General features: G+C 41.2%; 1 protein-coding gene across 2 annotated transcripts in view; it reads right to left on the bottom strand.

Annotated features, from left to right (window-relative positions):
* Positions 1–18,779, bottom strand: part of kdrl (kinase insert domain receptor like) — a 217,397-nt gene that overhangs the window by 107,174 nt on the left and 91,444 nt on the right. Inside the window, exons 7-9 of one of the 2 annotated variants that reach the window (XM_041195167.1) lie at positions 17,284–17,443; positions 13,629–13,746; positions 3,640–3,809 (exon numbers count right to left, since the gene is read on the bottom strand). In XM_041195167.1, the coding sequence (XP_041051101.1) occupies positions 3,640–3,809; positions 13,629–13,746; positions 17,284–17,443 (448 nt within the window). The remainder of the gene's footprint in view (positions 1–3,639; positions 3,810–13,628; positions 13,747–17,283; positions 17,444–18,779) is intronic. The other variant, XM_041195168.1, reaches the window with a different exon arrangement.

The raw sequence follows: 18,779 nt of genomic DNA, 5'->3' as shown, positions 1-18,779 counted from the left end.
TGCAATTACCAGCAGGGACCATCAGAGGCACCTGCGCTGATTGAATTTTTACACTGTGTTTGGCTATAAAATTTCTCTTTAATAGTCAACTTTCCACAGTTTATTAGATTCTGGATCCCGCTTTTCTAACTAAATGTCCAACTTAATGTCTGACATTTCATTGTAAATTATGCACTCGGCTTCAATGCTGAAAGTGAATTCTTGTCAATACTTTCAAGGCATAAAACCTGAGAGCAATCAGATCTGTCTGTCCAGACTCCCACCACTCACCAGTAAGAAAGAAAAAATATGGTGCTCTTCACAAGCTATCACCTCATGTTTTTTTTTAAATTCCCTTGACAGACAATTGCTCTTGGTAGTTATGGAGCTTTATATTAAGCTTACTTCAAAAGAAATTTCACTGGTTGAAGTACTGCTTGTAATTATTACCAGCATTTTTTGCTGTAAAGCCATTGATGTTTTTTTTTACTATCTCTGGCATAGCTTTTTCTTCAAGAGAACTACTTTGACAAGAAAGCAAAGAAAAACTAAACATAACACAACGTGCAAACAATAAATCCATTACAGCCTACAAGGGTACTCTGCTGTACAAAAAAATAACTGCATTGCATGCTTTGAATTTTTTGCAAAATATATCTGACCCCCAATAGAAATACTTGCTACTTCTAATGAAATCAAAATAGTTTGGATGATTTTTCTTGCATTATACACACTCCCTCCGAGGCTCTTCCAGCTGACCTAGATCATTATGTGTGATGAAATCAAAACAGAAATGTTGGAAAGATGCAGCAGATTCATCAGAGTCTGAAAAGCAAAAAATAATGCAGGCTAATATTTTGGGTGTAGTTAGATGAAGAGTTCCAATGAAGGTTATGTGCTCAGGACATTAATTTGTCTTTTTTCTTTTCAAGCCCTGACCAACATTTGTATTTTAAGGATTTTCTATTTTTATTTTAGAGTTGTACAATATTCTTGATGTTGTTAGACTAATGCAAATACGTAATGAGCCTGCAGAGGTATATGAAACAGGAGATTTATTGGAACACTTCTTCCATGAGGCTATAGGCGAGATCAAATCATGTAATGTTGTGTCATTTCCTGTGATGATGTACACAGTATAGGATTAGCATATTGAACAATTAGAGATAAACCATTAACAAACCAATAACCAATATAACACATTGCAGTACATCTCCCCACAAAGTCTCTGATTCCCATTGCTATATTGTGAGGATCAAACAAATGTCAACTTTAAACTCTGGTGTGTTGCAATACTAAATCTTGTTTTCTTCTCTTAGATCCCCTTCTTTCCTCTATTCTTTTTATATGGAATACTGCTGTGGTGATTTCACAAGTCTACAAGAACAGATCCTCTTCTCCTTTGGAGAGACTGGATGTTTGTGGTCCCTCAGGCTGTGCTGGGTAGAAGGGAAATTTGTAGATGACTCAGGTTCACCAGTCAGATTGTCATCTGAAGTGGTGAATGATTGCAGCATCCTGGGCCAGTTAGATTGGGTAGATGACTGCTTCCATTTAGTTGCTGAGTTGTTGCTGGCAGAGTTACAGTTGTTGTCAAAATAAAGGTTTCCACCTCTTCAACAAGGGCTACATCATATTCTTCAGGCCTTGCCATTAGGATACAGGTCAAAACATCCGCAGTATTCTGCAAACATCGTCATCTCAATCTGAGTTGTTGTACTTGTGGGGCTATTTTTGCTAACATCTTAGAATTTAACAGTGTCACCAAGGGTTTGAGATGTGTCTCTACCATGAAGTGGAGACCAAGAACATAATCTCCAAACCTCTCGCAAGCCCAAATAGCAGCTGATACTTCTTTCACTGTCACTGCATATCTCTGTTCAGCCTCTGTCAGTAAACGGATGCCTGGTAAATTGATCTGTGCTTTCCATGCATCTGTATCTGAGAAGCTTAGAGCTCCCAAACCTGTAGATGATGCATTTTCCCGCACCTACATACATTCGTGAAGTTCCCCGCTTGCCCTCCTCCCCCCCCAACACGAGCAGCGCTGAGCGCTGCAGCACGTGCTACACGCTGGGCGGGCCTTAATTGGCCCGCCAGTGTGAAATCGGGGTCGTGGCTCGATCACGGGCAGCGGTGAGCTTCCCGAACCCTCCTGCTCGCCCCCGCCGAGTCTGCCTGACAAGGGCAAAATCCTGACCAATATTTCTGTGATTTCTTCCTTTCAATACTGGAGAGTTGCCTTCAGTTCTCCTATGATCTTGAGTTCTATCCTTTCCGGTCCAAATAGATTTTGCATGATGGCTGAAGAGAGCTTCTCTTCGACCATGGTTCAGCATTGGAAAGAACTGAAACTGCTGCACCCAAGCTTAGCTTAAGGTCTGCCTTGTTTCCCTCCACTAGGTTATCAGCATTCCAGTAGCTTCTGCTTGGTTCCTGGTTATCTCCAACGAAAAGCACCTCAATAATATGGATATTTTCTACTCCATGCATCTTGCCACCTCTCATAGACTTACCTTTGTGTGTATTCTGAACAGGCTTCTTGGCCCAGAACTTGGAAGTGGCCCATTTTTCAGCATAAATGACGTTTGGTCTCTTTGGTGGGGTACTTTTCATGTCTGCATTTTTCCCTGCCACACCAATTACAGTTAGCTTGGACTATTGATGGTTGCTCTTCCTGTCCCCCCTGCTTTTTTTATGAAAGTTTTTCCTTTTATATATTTGGCATATGCTAATGAGTCAGCTGCTTCTGAGATAGGACTTTCCCTGTCACTTCGAACCACAGACTGATTCTGTTTCCTGACCTCAGCTTGTCTGCTCAATTGGATTGCCTTTGCTAAGGTTAGATCATTTCTGGATTGCAAGTGGTCCAACAAGGCATCATCCAACACTCCCATGATGATTCTGTTTCTCATTAGTTCATCTTTTGAGCTGTCACACTCATAGTCCCATGGAAGCCTATAAAGGTCATTTATGAATGCGCCAACACTTTCCCTGTGATGTTGGATACATTTGTTAAATTTAGCCCGCTCACAATGGTATTCTTTCTCAGATTGAAATAGTTACCAATTGCTTTGATTACTTTATCATCTGCAGCTTTCTCCTCATCGATACCCTGCATGACAAGGATATCATCTGCACAGTCACCCATCACATATAACAGCATACTGACGTGCGCACAGCTTGCCTTTGTAGCAAGGCCTGGTGCAGTGCAATACCTGGCAAACATCTGACACCATTTCAGCCACTCTTCTGCTTGATTGAGACACGCAACCTTCTCAAAGTTTTCAAACAAAGTAGAGCCTTCTCAATCACTGTTTTTCATGTGCTGCCACCATACAATATTCTTGGTATTGTTAGACTAATGCAAATACTTAATGAGTTTGCAGACTTATATAAAACAATGGCTTTATTGGAACATATCTTACTGCTCTGGCTTACATTTTCCACAAGGCTGTACGAGACACAAAATCATGTGATGTTGCATTTCTTCCTGTGATGATGTACACGGTATATGATTAGCATATTAAATGATTAGAATTAACCCAATAACAACCTAAAATCCAATATAACACATTATACTGCAATTTGTAGCATTTGCTACTTATTACTATCTTAGATTATGTGCTGTTAAGCATAAATGGATTGTAACTGACTTACCAAGCACTCTTAGTGTGATGGTGAGGTTCTTCTGCAGATTATGCAGCTTGTTGGTTAGTGAAATGGTGTAATTCCCTTCATCATCTTTTGACACACGCATTATTTTTAATGCATAGTGGTTTTGGGTATAGCAAGTCTGATTGTGTGTAATGAGTTTTCCGTTTTTGTACCTGTTACACAAAAACTACAGATTAGATGGACTAAATAAAGATTAACATTCCTTGTGTATTTTATCCCAATTGTAACATTTAATATTTGCACTCTAACTTTAACTTAATTAATTGGCTCAGTTGATAGCATTTGCACTTCTGAACCAGAAGTTTATGCCCCAAGATCTGAGCTCTTTACTTATGCTGACAATCATGTGCAATACAGAGGGAGTGTTGCATTTTCAATCAGTGCCATCTTTCAGATAAGATGTTACACCAATGTTTTATTGATGGGCTATCTCAATATTAATGATTCAACAGAATGATTTGAAGAGCAGTAGAGTGTCTCAAAGTTCTGGCTCACATTCTTTATGATCAGAAACAAATGAATTGATTACTCATCACATTGGTATTTAAATAGTTGTTTGGTAGTACAGAGCTTGATTATTGCTAAAAAAATACTTTTTTTGTAGAAGCTTTTCATCTTGCAAGAATGCAAAATGAAAGGGGAACAACAATTTTGCAGATGGAAAGAACATGTACACACATTGCACCTTTTTCAGCTAAACAAAATAAGTGACAGCTAGTTGATGGTTCATTCCTCAGGGCAATGCCTTGACCAATCAGAGTCAAGCTATCTGGTTTAAATTAAATAAAAAAGCTTGGCAGTTAACTGTGAGTCACCGTCAACTGGGGTATTGTCCATGGCACTGCCTCTACTACTTGCAACCAATCAGCACTCTCTTCTCATACAGTATAAACGGTATTTGGCATTCTTGCCAATTGTCCTGATGAGTGCAAGACAAAAAGCTTTGACAAAAAAGCCTCATTTTTCAGCAATACATTGGTATTTGTGGGATCCTCTTATGCATAACATAGATACTACATTTGCACACTGCTAGCAGCAATTGCACTTCAAATTAATTCATTGCGTTTTTGAAATATTTTCAAGTGTCTGTAAATGATATGCAAGGCACCATGGCATTATCATTCTTTCTTCATTTTCACTTTCAAGTGGAACAAAAGCTAATGTTAGAGGGATGGTTCATTAGTTGTGGATTGCTGGCCGCAGTCAAAGTTTTTCTATTACATTTTCCCCACCTCTCATGCACATCAACCTACATTCAGGCAACCTTCACTAATAGTTCTCAAAAAAGAGGCTGAAAATCATTCTGGTGTGATTCTAAGTCTGGCTAATCAATAAGGGCCTAAATTTAAATCTGGGCTTGTGCTGAATTAGTTGCTCTCTGTCAGTCCAGTGATGGAGTGAACTATTAAGATCACAGTTGCTGTTTCCCTGAGCCCAGATTAAGGCCTAGAGTTTCTGCTCAATTGCTCTGCTTTTTCCAAAGCAAATTATCTGATATTGGTATAACCAGTGCAAACGATTGTGGAATTTTAAGTGCAAATTCCATTCAACTTGAGTTTCCACGATCTTTTGCACTAGGTTTAAAATCATTGTGGTTGAAGTAGGACCCACCCACAAAACTGAAAACCCCTCCAAAGTGAATTAACCACTATTCACAGTTTCCGCTAACTACCATAATTTGCATGTATTTTAGAAGGCTTCAAATATTAAGCAGGATCATTTGGATACACAGATGCTAATAGGTGTGTTTTGAATGATTTTTTAATGTTTTTATTAATTTACTAAGAAACTGAATTTTGTACCTAGGAAATAGCTTTATAAATTTTTAAAAGTAATTTAAAATTTTGTTACTTTCCGGTGGATTGTGATTTACATTTATTTTCCTGTTAAAGAAGTAACAATTGAACCAAGTTTACACAGTTTTAAGAATCATTTATTTATTTATTTAAGTGTTCATTCCTGGCACTTGACTTTGTTTTTCTTACAATCACTCTCTGGAAAATAAATTAAATATTTTCTGAAATATTTTGGAATTAATCTTGTTTCGCTCTATAAAGTGGCAGCAAGAATGGATACACAGAGTTATGATAAGTGCAAATACTAATTCTTTAAAGGAATGACTGAAACTTCTAAGGTATGACTCCTTTATTGTTTAATTAACTGGAATGGTTTTATTTTTGATTTTCATAGCTATTGTGCTTAATCTCTGGAGTATACTCGTAGTCAGGAAACTGACTTCAAATAGCAATTTCCTTGGGTAGGCTTTAGCTAAAATGCTAGTCTCGTTGATTTAGGATGATTGTGGGCATAATTGTTTCTTGCAACAGAATAACCTCTTGCTTGAAAATGTGCACTACAAAGAGGTAGGGAAATCATGCTGCAGCACATGTCCTGTTTATATCTTCATGTTCATCTTGTACAAAGTGCCTATCCTCATGTATAAAATGTCCTAAAAACACTGCGACCGGACATACGATGGCAACTACTCCGCCAGCCGAAGTGCAGCAGAGTGGAACCCCCAACTGAGTGATGGTAAAGCCACAGACACCATCCCACAATTGGGAAGCAGGTTATTTGTATGGAGTGGGTGCTTAGCGCCTACTTCAGTTATCTGGCAGAGGGGCGTGCAAAAAACAGCCTGACACTAGGACACCAAAATCCGGAAAGGGCTGATATGAAGGACATTGTAAGTGGAAGTTTTGTTTCTTAGATACTGACCTGGAGACATTTCAAAGATAACTGACTCTGCTGATACATTCTTCCCTATTTTTGGAGCTTCTGAAGTCTTTTTACTGGATCTCAGTGGACTGCATCCAAGCTGGCTGAGGCATTATAAGGGTAGGATGGGAAGAATTTATTGATATGGAATGGTTCAAAGGCAGATATTAAAGGGACATTACAAGTGAGGCTGAAACTTGACTTTTTTTTTCATTCATTCATAGGATGTGGGCTTTGCTGGCTGGGCCAGCATTTATTGCCCATCCCTCGTTGCTCTTGAGAAGGTGGTGGTGAGCTGCCGCCTTGAACCGCTGCAGTCCATGTGGTGTAGGTACACCCACAGTGCTGTTAGGAAGGGAGTTCCAGCATTTTGACCCAGTGACAGTGAAGGAATGCCGATATATTTCCAAGTCAGGATGGTGAGTTACTTGGAGGGGAACCTCCAGGTGGTGATTTTCCCATCTATCTGCTGCCCTTGTCCTTCTTGGTGGTAGGGGTTGCGGGTTTGCAAGATGCTATCTAAGGAGCCTTGGTGAATCCTGCAGTGCATCTTGTAGGTGGTACACACTGCTGCTACTGTGCGTCAGTGGTGGAGGGAGTGAATGTTTGTGGATGTGGTGCCAATCAAGCGGGCTGCTTTGTCCTGGAAGGTGTCAAGCTTCTTCGGTGTTGTGGGAGCTGCACTGGAGAGTAGCCAGTGGAGAGTATTCCATCACATTCCTGACCTGTGTCTTGTAGATGGTGGACAGGTTTTGGGGGGTCAGGAGGTGAGTTATTTGTCGCACGATTCCTAGCTTCTGACTTGCTTTTGTAGCCACAGTGTCTATATGGCTAGTCCAGTTCAGCTTCTGGTCAGTGATATCCCCCAGGATGTTGATAGTGGGGGATTCAGTTATGGTAATGCCATTGAACATCAAGGGGCGATGGTTTGATTCTCTCTTATTGGAGATGGTCATTGCCTGACACTTGTGCGGTGCAAATGTTACTAGCCACTTATCAGTCCAAGCCTGGATATTGTCCAGGACTTGCTGCGTTTGGACATAGATGTCTGAGGAGTCGCAATTAGTGCTGAACATTGTGCAATCATCAGGGAACCTCCCCATTTCTGACTTTATGTTGGAAGGAAAGTCATTGATAAAGCAGCTGAAGATGGTTGGACTGAGGATACTGCCCTGAGGAACTCCTGCAGCGATGTACTGGAGCTGAGATGGCTGACCTCCAACAACTACAACCATCTTTCTTTGTGCTAGGTAAGACTCCAATCAGCAGAGAGTTTTCCCCCCGATTTTTATTGACTCCAGTTTTGCTTGGGCTCCTTGATGCTACACTCGGTCAAATGTGGCCTTGATGTCAAGGGCAGTCACTCTCACCTCACTTAAATGGCTTGCACCTCAAATTCTTTGCCCATTTGGGCAGGAATAACCCTTGCCACCTTCTTGGGCCTCAGGAGACTTGAAGCTTGCTTCCCTATCTTTCAAAGTGAGTGAAAAAGTTCAGCAAGATTCCCATTCTTGGTTGGTATCCAGTGATTGTCGATCAAACATGTGAGAATGTTAAGTGATGGCCCGATTGGGGTCAGGTGTTGTGCTTTCCAGAGTTAAATAATCTGCTTACAATCACTATCAAGTCCCCAATGCAAAGAAATGCCTGATGGCTCTGGACACCTGTAGAAACATGAATCAACACAAGGAGAGGAGTGGAGAAAGCTAGAAAAAGGGATGAGCCACTGCTTCCATTACAACAGAGTAATTCACAGAAAGGCTATGAGGTGGCATGGTAGCTTCAGTAGCTGTGTTGTTTTACTCTCAATCAGGTGTTCCTGGTTTACAATTTCAGGCTACTTTGGTTTAGTGCATTTCAACAGATCTCAGCCTTTGCACGCTGGAGAAGAGCAACATGTTAATGGTCCACTCCTATTGGAGAAGTGGTAATGCTAATACTGGCAGAATCAGTAATTTAAAGTACACATACTCTTTTTCAATCATAAAGCTATTCTGCTAAGATGTGTGTGCTACGAGATGGTACGATATTCTCTGCTTAACAAAATCACATGGGAAGTGTGACTATTTGCTCAATGGTGAGAAAGTCAGAGGAAAAGATTAAAGAAAGTAGTTTTATTAACATTCAGTACATATCACCTATCATTTTGCCAGGTATTGAGTAAGTATGATCAGTGATTTTGGCAGCAATTTGTAACGTGGTTAAAAGCTATACTTTTTAAGTGGGATGATGAGAAGCCTGCAAGAACTTCCTTCACCAGTTGTCTGATTACCATCCTTCTTCTTTGAAACTTGATACATTTATTTTCTGAGCAGATTGTCAGCTTTCTAAAAGATCTGTTTCTTTCAAAAAGATCAAACCCAGTTTTTGCAGAACATGGAGACATTAACAAGGCTGTCAACCTTTTTAATAAATTCTCACAACCAGCAAAGCAAATCTCAGAGCTCAAGTTATGGTCCTTGTTAAATAGATCCAAAGGCAAATGGTGAAGAATTAAACTAGATGCTAACCCTTTTCCTTGATAGTAAGTTTATTTACAGAATGCAGCATTACACATATTTGCCTTCTACCTTCCACCACAGTGTCCCAGCTGTCTCTTGAGTCAAAACAATTAAACTAAATTAACAACATTGGGACAAATTAAAAAGCAGCCCCTTAAAGGGAAACTGCAAAAAACAAAGACAAAATTTAAAGGAAACTTACAAATATTAAACCAAAAAATGTGATTAAGAGAATCACTAAAACATCCCAGTCCCTGTAGTGCCCACCAAGCACGGAAGGCCTCGACAGTGCCAGCAGACACCACGTGCTCCCTCTCCAGGGACACCAGGTTGTGAACATAGTCACGGAAAAGAGGCAGATAGTCGGGTCGGATGACCCCTATGATTGCCCGCTGCCTGGACCTGTTAATGGCCAACCTGGCCAAGCCCAGGAGCAGGTTCACACGGAGGACCTCCTCACTCCCAGCCACCCTCCGCACCGGGTGCCCATAGATCAGGAGCGTGGGGTGAAGTGCAAACAAAACAGAAGCAAAAGGTTCTTCATGTAACTAAAAAGGGGGTGCAGACTACAACAACTTATATGTGTGTGGTCCACAGGCTCCACAAGGCTGCAAAAAACGCAGGCATCTTGGGAGTCTGTGAACCGACACATCCTATGGTTGTATGGGACTAATGCGTGCAATACCCTCCACCCCAGGTCCCCGATGGAAAATTGGAGGACACCCCTTTAGAGGGCCCCCCCACTGGAGACCTCAGCTGCAGGATGGCAACAAGGCACACCAAAGCGTGCCCAAGCAACAGGTGAGGGCAAGGAAGGGAAGGGTGTGTAACAGCAGCCCATACAGGAAACCCCTCCATGCCAGGCTAAAGGGCTGTCTCTCTTTATAAGTATTTAACTGAACAATGCCATTCACCTGTGTATCTTAACAATATAATTAACATATCATTAACTACCACTGGGAGCCTACCTCATGTTTGGGCTTGGCAAAAGGTGATAACTCTACCAGAAAGACATTGGATAAGAAAGTACATATGTAGACAACTTAACCAACATAACAACCACTTCTCTGAATTCCTGTGTGGTTTCCCAGATCTGCATGATATCCGAAGTTTCAGCTAGGTCAGTTGGTAGCGTTCTCACTCCTGAGTGAAAAGGTTTTGGATTCAAATCCCAATCCAACAGTTTAAGGGCAAAATCTAGACTGACACTACATTGTAGTACTGAGGGAAGGCTGCACTGTGGGAGGTGCAGTCTTTCGGAAGATATATATTAATCTGAGGCCCTGCCTGCCCTCTCAGGTGGATGTAAAGGATTTAATTTCATAATTTTGAAGAAGGGCAGGGCAGTCATCGCTGGTATCCTGGCAAACATTTATCCCTGGATCAACATCATTAAAAAAAAACAAATTATCTGGTCATTATTGCATTGTTGTTGGTGGGATCTTTCTGTGCAGAAAATGACTGTCGCATTTCCTACATTGCAACAGTGATTGCACTTCAGAAATGCTTTATTGGGTGTAAAGCACTTCAGGACATCCTGAGGTCATGAAAGGTGCTGTATAAATGGAAGTTTTTTTTTCCCTTTATTTCCCAGTGCAATTTTGGTGAACCCCAGGAGAAATGGCCTAAGCAATTATTTTTGGGCAGGGGTTCTAGCAATCACCTGTTGGAAAAAATTCCAGGTGCACCTGCCAAGACTCATCCTGTTTTGTCCTTCAAGGTTGGTTTTGCATTTTTTCCACTAAAATCCACAATTACTATTCAGGGTACAGTGTTGAGGCTGTTGCTGTGATGATTGTGCGAGATTGTGAGTTCCTATAACATAAGAATGTATGAAATAGAAGCTGGAGTAGGCTATTTGGCCCTTCGAGGCTGCTCTGCCCTTCAACAAGGTCATGGACGATCTTCTATTTCAACTCCAACTTCCTGCATTATTCCCATATCCCTTAATTCCCTTAGCAACCAAAAATCTATCAGCCTCTGTCTTGAATATACTCAATGACTGAGCAGCCACAGCCCTCTGGAATAGAGAATTCCAAATATTCACAATCCTTTGAAGATATCTCTTCATCTCAGTCTTAAATGGCTAAACACTTATTCTGAAATGGTGACAACGTGTTCTAGATTCCCCAGCCAGGGGAAGTATTTCCTCAGCATCTACCCTGAAGTCCCTTAAGAATTTTATCTGTTTAAATTAGATCACCTTTCATTCTTCTAAACTCTAGGGGATGTAGGCCTAGGTTAGTCAATTTCTCCTCGGAGGACAATTTCCTCATCCCAGGAAATAGTCGTGAACCTTCATTGCACTCCCTCAAGGGAAATTATATAATTTGTTAGGTGTTAGGTAAGGAGGCCAAAACTGCACAAAGTACTTAAGGTGTGGCATCACAAATGCCATCTGCACTCAGAGTTAGGCTTCTTTACTCTTATACTCCAATGCTTTTGTAACAAAAGCTAACATACAATTTGGTGTACCTGTATGATAACTTTCTATGCTTCATGTACAAGGACATGCAGGTTTCTCTGAATGCAAACATTTTCCAGTCTTTCACCATTCAAAAATAGTCTACTTTTATATTTTTCCTACCAAAGTGGACAACTTCACTCTTCGACACAATGTATTCCATCTGCCATGTTCTTGTCTGCATACCCAACCTGGCTAATTCCTTTTGCAACCTTCTCATTGCTTACTTTCCTAGCAAACTTGTATTTGTTAAAGTCAGTACTCTCATCCAAGTCTTTAATATAGATTATAAATAGCTGAATAGTGTTATTTTATTTTTTGGAAGTGAGGACTGCTGGCAAGGTCAGGATTTCTTGCCCATCCTTAATTGCACTTGAGGAGGTGGTGGCAAGTTGCCTTCTGGAACTGCAACAGTTCATCTGGTGTAGTTACACCCACAGTGCTGTTAGGAAGGGAGTTCCAGGTTTTTGATCCAGTGACAATGAAGGAACGGTGATAAAGTTCCAAGTCAGGATGATGTGTGGTTTGGAGGGGAACTTGCCAGTGGTTGCGTTCCCATGAGTCTGCTACCGTTGTCCTTTTAGGTGGTAGAGGTTGTGGCAGGAGGGGTGGGGGCAGGGGGTACATTGTTTATTGCTTGTGCCCCAGTAGAAAAATCAGTTGCAAACCGGCCAACTTTAAAAAAGGCTGTACTGCAGTGATAATATGCCGAGTGTGGCCTTAATGAGGTGAGTGTGGGATTTCTACCCCTCAGGAAAAAGAAGTCCCACCCTCAAGAGATACTGGTGAACCTGATAGGCCAGCAGCTGAGTTGTCTCAGCAGTACCAGAACCAAGTAGTGGCTGCTGCTGGAACTACAAGGGAATGCCTGGAAGAAGTGTCATGGATGCTGGACTGAGGTAAGTCAGTTCTTTCTGGGCAGGGAGGGATCATCGACACTAGGGAGGGGGGCAGTGGGGAGTGGGGTGGAATTTTGGTTGAAGGCAGGGAGGAAGCACAAAGGGGGAGTATCATCTTGGGCTGATTCCCCTATGTGCCCAGCAAAACGCCAATAAAGCAGTTAAACCCCATTCCTTCATGCCTTTTCACCAGAGTTGGTAAAGAAGCAGGCAGGCCTCTTTCCTCCACCCATCGTATTATGGCAGTGGAGGCAGAATTAAGCCCTTAACCGGCAAGTTAAGGGCCTCAGTAGGCTTTAGGCCATGTAGGCTGTCTGATGCCTTACCCTCCAACCGCATTATGGGGAACAGCTTGGGGGTGGGCATGGAAGGCAGTGGGCTAGCTATTTTATGTGACCCTATGCCTCAAGTACACTGGGCAGGCAATGTAAAACTCACCCCCCCACCCTAGCAGAGTCTGTGAAAAAATGCTCAAAAACATTTTAGCTGGTTTAAGCTCTGAATCTTATGGATTTTTTTTTGAATATTACAGGAGGTTACTCACGATCAAGTATGGTTAATTGAGACTTTGGATAATTTTACTTGGTGTAACAGATTAATTTTATATGCTACGATGTCACATTTTCCTGTATCTTGGTTACCTACTAAGATTTGATATATATTGGGTTGCCAACTTTTGTCAAGCCCAAAACTAGATGGGGCGGAACGGTAGTGAACTCATTGTTTAAATGCTGTGTAGTGCTTTCTGATGATGAAAATATATAGTAAATTTTAATAAACACAATAATTACTGCCTTTGCATCATCAGTCACAAAGTAATGTGGAAAAAGTACTTTTGAAGGTCTCCTGTTAACCTCTTGGAAATGCAACTCACCCTTAAACTGCAATGTTTGGCCTAGCACCAGACAAGAAATTCACTTAAATTGTGGAGTTTGAATTTAAAACAACGGTTTTGAGTGTAAATGTACTAACTGGTGTGGTACTAAACAAACCAGGAGGCTCACCAGTTCAAACACTACCCTGTGCTGAATTCACAGCTTCTAGCCAGGAAACTGGTAAATGGCTAGGGAGTTGAAAACACATCCAAGGGTCACTGTCCAATGGTTTCGGCTGGAAAGTGCATGGCCAGAGAGTTGATTGATTTGACTATTGCCTGACCCTAATATCCTTCTGTGAATAGCCTGTTGATCCAAGCTACCTAGACATCTTGATATCTAAATAGCAAAGACAGTCATTTGGAAAATTATACCACTGGGCAATTACATTCCAATACGTCTTCACCTTTAGGAAAGGATAAGAGAGAATTTGTACAGTTAAAAAGAAAACATTCAAATCAATAAGCTCACTAAAAAACGGAATTTGTGGAAGAATCAAAATGATGGACTTTACCAGGACACTTCTGGAGTTGGGAAAGCATTCACTTTCACAGCTAGTTTCACAGGTTTTCCTCCAGCTAATATGCGTAAAGGGTTCTGAGTTTTGAAACTTGCTTCAATAAAAGGCTCTTCTGAAATTGGAAGAGAAAAATAAAACTATTAGGAGACGAGTGAGGCAGTATAGTATCATGTTGAATAAACAAATTTAGGCTGACTGAAACCAGTTGTACTGTGGATACTGTGGGGTTCAATTGACGCTGCTACTCCATGGTATCTGCTGAGGTTATGTTGGACAACTGGGAAACCCTCACAGACATTCCAGGAGTTTACATTTAGTTTCACAGTAATTTGAAAATATTCACCATTTTTATTATTTTAAGGAATGTACTTGAAAGCAGCTTCAATGTGCAACCCAAAAAGCACAGCGAGGAATGGAACTTTTTACCAGATTCACAGGCTTTTAAAAAAGTCATCCTATGTTTAAAATGTCGAAAGTGAAGGTGATGTATGTAAGTTAAACTAGCAGAAAGTTCTATGCCTCTGTTATTCTGTTCAGTGCCACATTTGCAAAGAGCTTCTTGTTTCTCTCAGCACAGATGCTGCCAGATTTGCCGAGAATTTTCAGCAATTTTTGCTTTCCTTACAATGAATTGAGCAGCTTCAGCATGTTGATGTAAATGGCAGTAGAGGTGAATCTGACATGTGGATAGTAGTGGCTCCCAACTGATAAGGCAACCTTAAGTTATATTTTCCAGGAAGTAAATGAATGTGGACTACTTTGACTAGAAGCCATTTTCCTTACAATTTCCTTTTTACTTGCAGAAAAGATTCATGAAAATGGTTCCGTGGATGAGGAATTTCAGTTATGAAGATAGATTGAAGAAGTTGGGACTGTTTTCCTTAGAGAAAGGAAGGCTGAGAGGAGATTTTGATAGAGATATTCAAAATCATGGGTCTCAACAGGGTAGATAAGGTGAAACTGTTCCTGCTTGTGAAAGGATTGAGAATGAGAGGGCCCAGATTGAAAGTAACTAGTAAAAGAAGCAAAAGTGATATGAGGAAGAACTTTTTCACATGGTTAGGTTTGGAATGCACTGCCTGAGAGTGTCACGGTGGCAGGTTCAATTGAAGCATTCCAAAAGGAATTAGAATATTATCTGAAAAGGAAGAGTGGGGTTCTGGGGAGAAAATAGAGAAATGGCACTAGATGAGTTGCTCATTTGAAGAGCTGATATAAATATGATCGGCCAAATGGCACAACCTTCTGTTCCATAACAATTCTGTGATTCACTTAATCCATATTATCTATTGGAAATACATCTTCCATGATGTTGCTCACAGGTAGTTCATGAGATGGACTGAAGAGCATTTGGATGGAGAATGAGGCATGGAACACAAGTTAGTAGGGAATGCAACCAGCCAAAGTCAAAGCTCGAGTGAAGAATAGATCTAGGATCCATGTTGTGACAGATGGAGCAGGGTAATTTTCCTGTGAGTTGCCAAATGAGAGTGGAAAAGTTGCTTTCAAGACTAAGATCACATTTTTTTTTAGAGATGGATATCAAGTGACATGGTGGCTAAATGGAGTTGAGGTATTGATCAGCATGGTCAATTTGAATGGCAGAGGAGACTTGAGGGGCTTGAATGGCTGAATCTTGTTACTAAATGGAAATCCTAGACATTAGATGAGCCTGAGGTCAGTAAAATCTAGGATATTGGATGGGCAAAGATATTAATTGGGCCCAAACCAGGGCACTGGCTTGAATCTGTGGTGAGGTCTGGAGTCTTGGGCCGCTCCTTAACAAGCAAAAGTCCCTATAATTTTTTTTGAGTGTGCATGCGTATTTGTTAAGTCTGTGAAGCCTTTAAATTTTTTTGCACAGCTGCTCATGGCTGGTATTTTAAAGGGTTGACTTGTGTGCCACAACCATCCAATGAGCTAAAGTGCAAACTGTGATTGATCAACAAATTTGGAAAGTTACTCTACAAACAAAAAAAAAATGCATTGAACATATTTAAGTCAATTGAGATTCAGTTAGCTACAACATAATTTGAAAAACATTGATTTCAAGCTGCATAAGGATTTTACATAAATAAGATGGATCCATTGATCCTGCAATTCATTTAGAATTTACTCATTTCAATGCTTAGCTTTGAGTTCCACCTATTTTATATTTTGATTATTGCTAATTCAAACTATGAACACATACTATAAGTTACCTTTGGAATCCCCAATGATCCTTCTCCTAACCAAATACAACCCCTCAGTAGCATCATCCATAAACGCAATGTTAGATTCCATTGGTATGCTGATGACACCCAGTTCTACCTCACCACCAACTCTCTTGACCCCTCCACTGTCTCTAATTTCCAGAACTTTCCTCTGGCTAAATGTTGGTAAGACTGAAGCCATTGTCTTCGGTCTCTACGACAAACTCCCTTCCCTAGCCACCGGCTCCAAGCCTCTCCCTGGCAACAATCTCAGAGCTGAACCAGAAAGCTCACAAGATGGGTGTTCTACTTGACATTGAGATGAGATTTTGATCACTTGGCTGTTCCATCACTATGATGACCTACTTCTCCCTCCATAATGCTGACCAATTCTACCCTGCCTCAGATATGCTGCTGCTAAAACCCTCATTCCCACCTTTGTTATCTCTATATTTGACTATTCCAATGCTTGCTGATCTCCCCATCTTCTATCCAACATAAAATTGTTCATTGAAAGCTCTTCTGCCCTTGTCCTAACTCGCACCAAGTTCTGTTCACTAATCAGCGTTGTGCTCACTGCACCACTCCCAGTCAGGCAACATCTCAATTTTAAAATTCTCAGCCTTATTTTCAAATCTCTTCATAGCCTGATCCCTCCCTATCTCTGTAGCCTGTGGAACTCCTACAAGTCTTATCCCTCTGCTCCTCCAATTCTATGTACTTCCCCAATTTTAATTTCTGCCAAGAGCCTAAGCTCTGGAATTCCATTCCTAAAACTCTTGGCATTTCTACATCTCTCTCCTCTTTTAAGACACTCCTTAAAACCTACCTCTTTGTCCAAGCTTTTAATCATCTGTCCTGATATCTCCTCCTGTGATTTGGTGTCAAATTGCTGTCTAATAATTGCTTCTGTGAAGTGTCTTGGGGACACTTTACAATGTCAAAGGTGCTACATAAATACAAGCTGTTGTATTCCCCAAAGCTGAGTGGGATTGGAAAATAGATTTACTCACCAATAGATAAGCTCACCAAGGCTCCTTAGACAGCACCTTCCAAACTCTTGATTACTACCACCAAGAAGGACAAGGGCAGCAGATACACGGTAACACCACCACTTGTAAGTTCCCCTCCAAGCCACTCACTACTGTGACTTGGAAGTATATCGCCGTTCCCTCACTGTCACTGGGTCAAAATTCACCACATGGACTGCAGCAGTTCAAGAAGGCAGCTCACTACCACCTTTTCAAGGGCAATTCGGGGTGAGCAATAAATGCTGGCCCAGCCAGCAAAGCCCATATCCCTCGAATGAATAAAAAAAAAATATCTTATTGCATAGCCAGTCACCAGGACACACCAAGATGCACCGGATTATGGTGTAGGTTGATTGACTGCCCCTCTGTGAATGCCATTCCAAGTCATATAAGTGAAATGTGTTTGAAAGGTCCACAATAGCTTACCAATGACAATAACTTTAGTCCTGTTTTGCGATATATTTTTATTCAATACTTTGCAAATGTAGGTTCCTTTGTCACTTCGCTGTATGTCCTTCAGAGTTAGCATACTGTAATATACAGTTGGCATTACCCGTGCATTATAAATATTAACTGTCCGATTAGCCTGTGAATAAATGAAAAGAATTATGCATTGTAATCCTATTATTATACAACAGCTCCTCATGGGAGGAGCTCATTAAAGACATTGATATGGCTTCCTCCCTGTGTCACTTATTAAGCAGAGAAGCAACAAATGGTATTCAGTTACGAATAGTTGCTGCTTTTGCATGTTTAAATTTTGTAGGGTCAAAACTCGATAGCCCCTGATAACAGTTGTGGGGATTATGATATATTATTAACTCACACCCATTGTTTCTGATGCAGGCAACATGCCAACTTCATGCTGCTTGCCAATTTGCATGATTGCTGCACCAGCATTAAATGTGCTGTTAAGTAGCTGCATACAGCAATCATGCAAATTGAATGCAGGGGGTCTAGAATTGTGCGAGAGTGGCATGAGTTAAAGCTAGCTTGTATTACTTAAAGCCAGCCTGCATCTCTTACATGGGGACACATTCTGGCTAGAGCAGCCGCTGGAAGTGGCTGGGGAAGACATTCTGAGCAGGAAGAAGAGTTAATAATGGTGCAAAGGGGAGTGAGCATGCTCCAAGTTTCCCTGTCACTATTTCTCTAGATGTCCTGCTGTTCTAGATGTCTTAGTAGAGAAGGTACTAAGGTGGAATAATATGATAAGGGGCTAGGAAGCCCTCTAGACAAACCTTACAAAGGCAGTGTGGCCAGATAGCCATCACAGTCAATGTCAGAAGTCAAGTCTGGAGGACCTGGATGCAGTGCCACAAAAAGTTCAATGAGCTCACAAGTGATCAAGGTCAGGGAAGGTATCTTCAAATGCCATATCCCACCACCTGCACCACTAGCCTCGTACTCTGCTCAATATACTGCATGCCCCATTACTCACCTGCCAACAATTTCTACTGATCATGATGCATACTTCACATTCATAACTTCACCTCACCCTCACACACCTAGCACTGTTGCCAGCCTCACATCCACATCTCACAGCTTGCACACACTACCAGTTATTCAACATGACAGCCATATCAAACAAACACATCGCATCATGCTTATTGACACATGTCCACTGCTCTTGCAGCAAAAGATGGTGCATTACTGCTGCCAGGATACCAGGCATTGGCTACATGATTCTTTGTATATGGTCAAACTCCAGCTGGACATTGAAGGGGTGGAATCGCTGTTGTTTACAATCCATCTCAGAATTGTCATGCACTATTCGCAAAGCATTGTGTGTGCACTCAATGGCACTCTGCACCATAGGAAGGCACACATGCTCTGCCTGCCTCTCTATGGCAAGTGAGTGAAGTCTATTCAGTTCTCTTGGAATATAGAGCCTCATTGACCTCCCTTATGCCACATTGGGT

This window comes from Carcharodon carcharias, chromosome 9 (assembly GCF_017639515.1).
Source record: "Carcharodon carcharias isolate sCarCar2 chromosome 9, sCarCar2.pri, whole genome shotgun sequence".
Classification (NCBI taxonomy): Eukaryota; Metazoa; Chordata; class Chondrichthyes; order Lamniformes; family Lamnidae; genus Carcharodon; species Carcharodon carcharias.
This window is presented reverse-complemented; position numbering and strand designations above follow the sequence as displayed.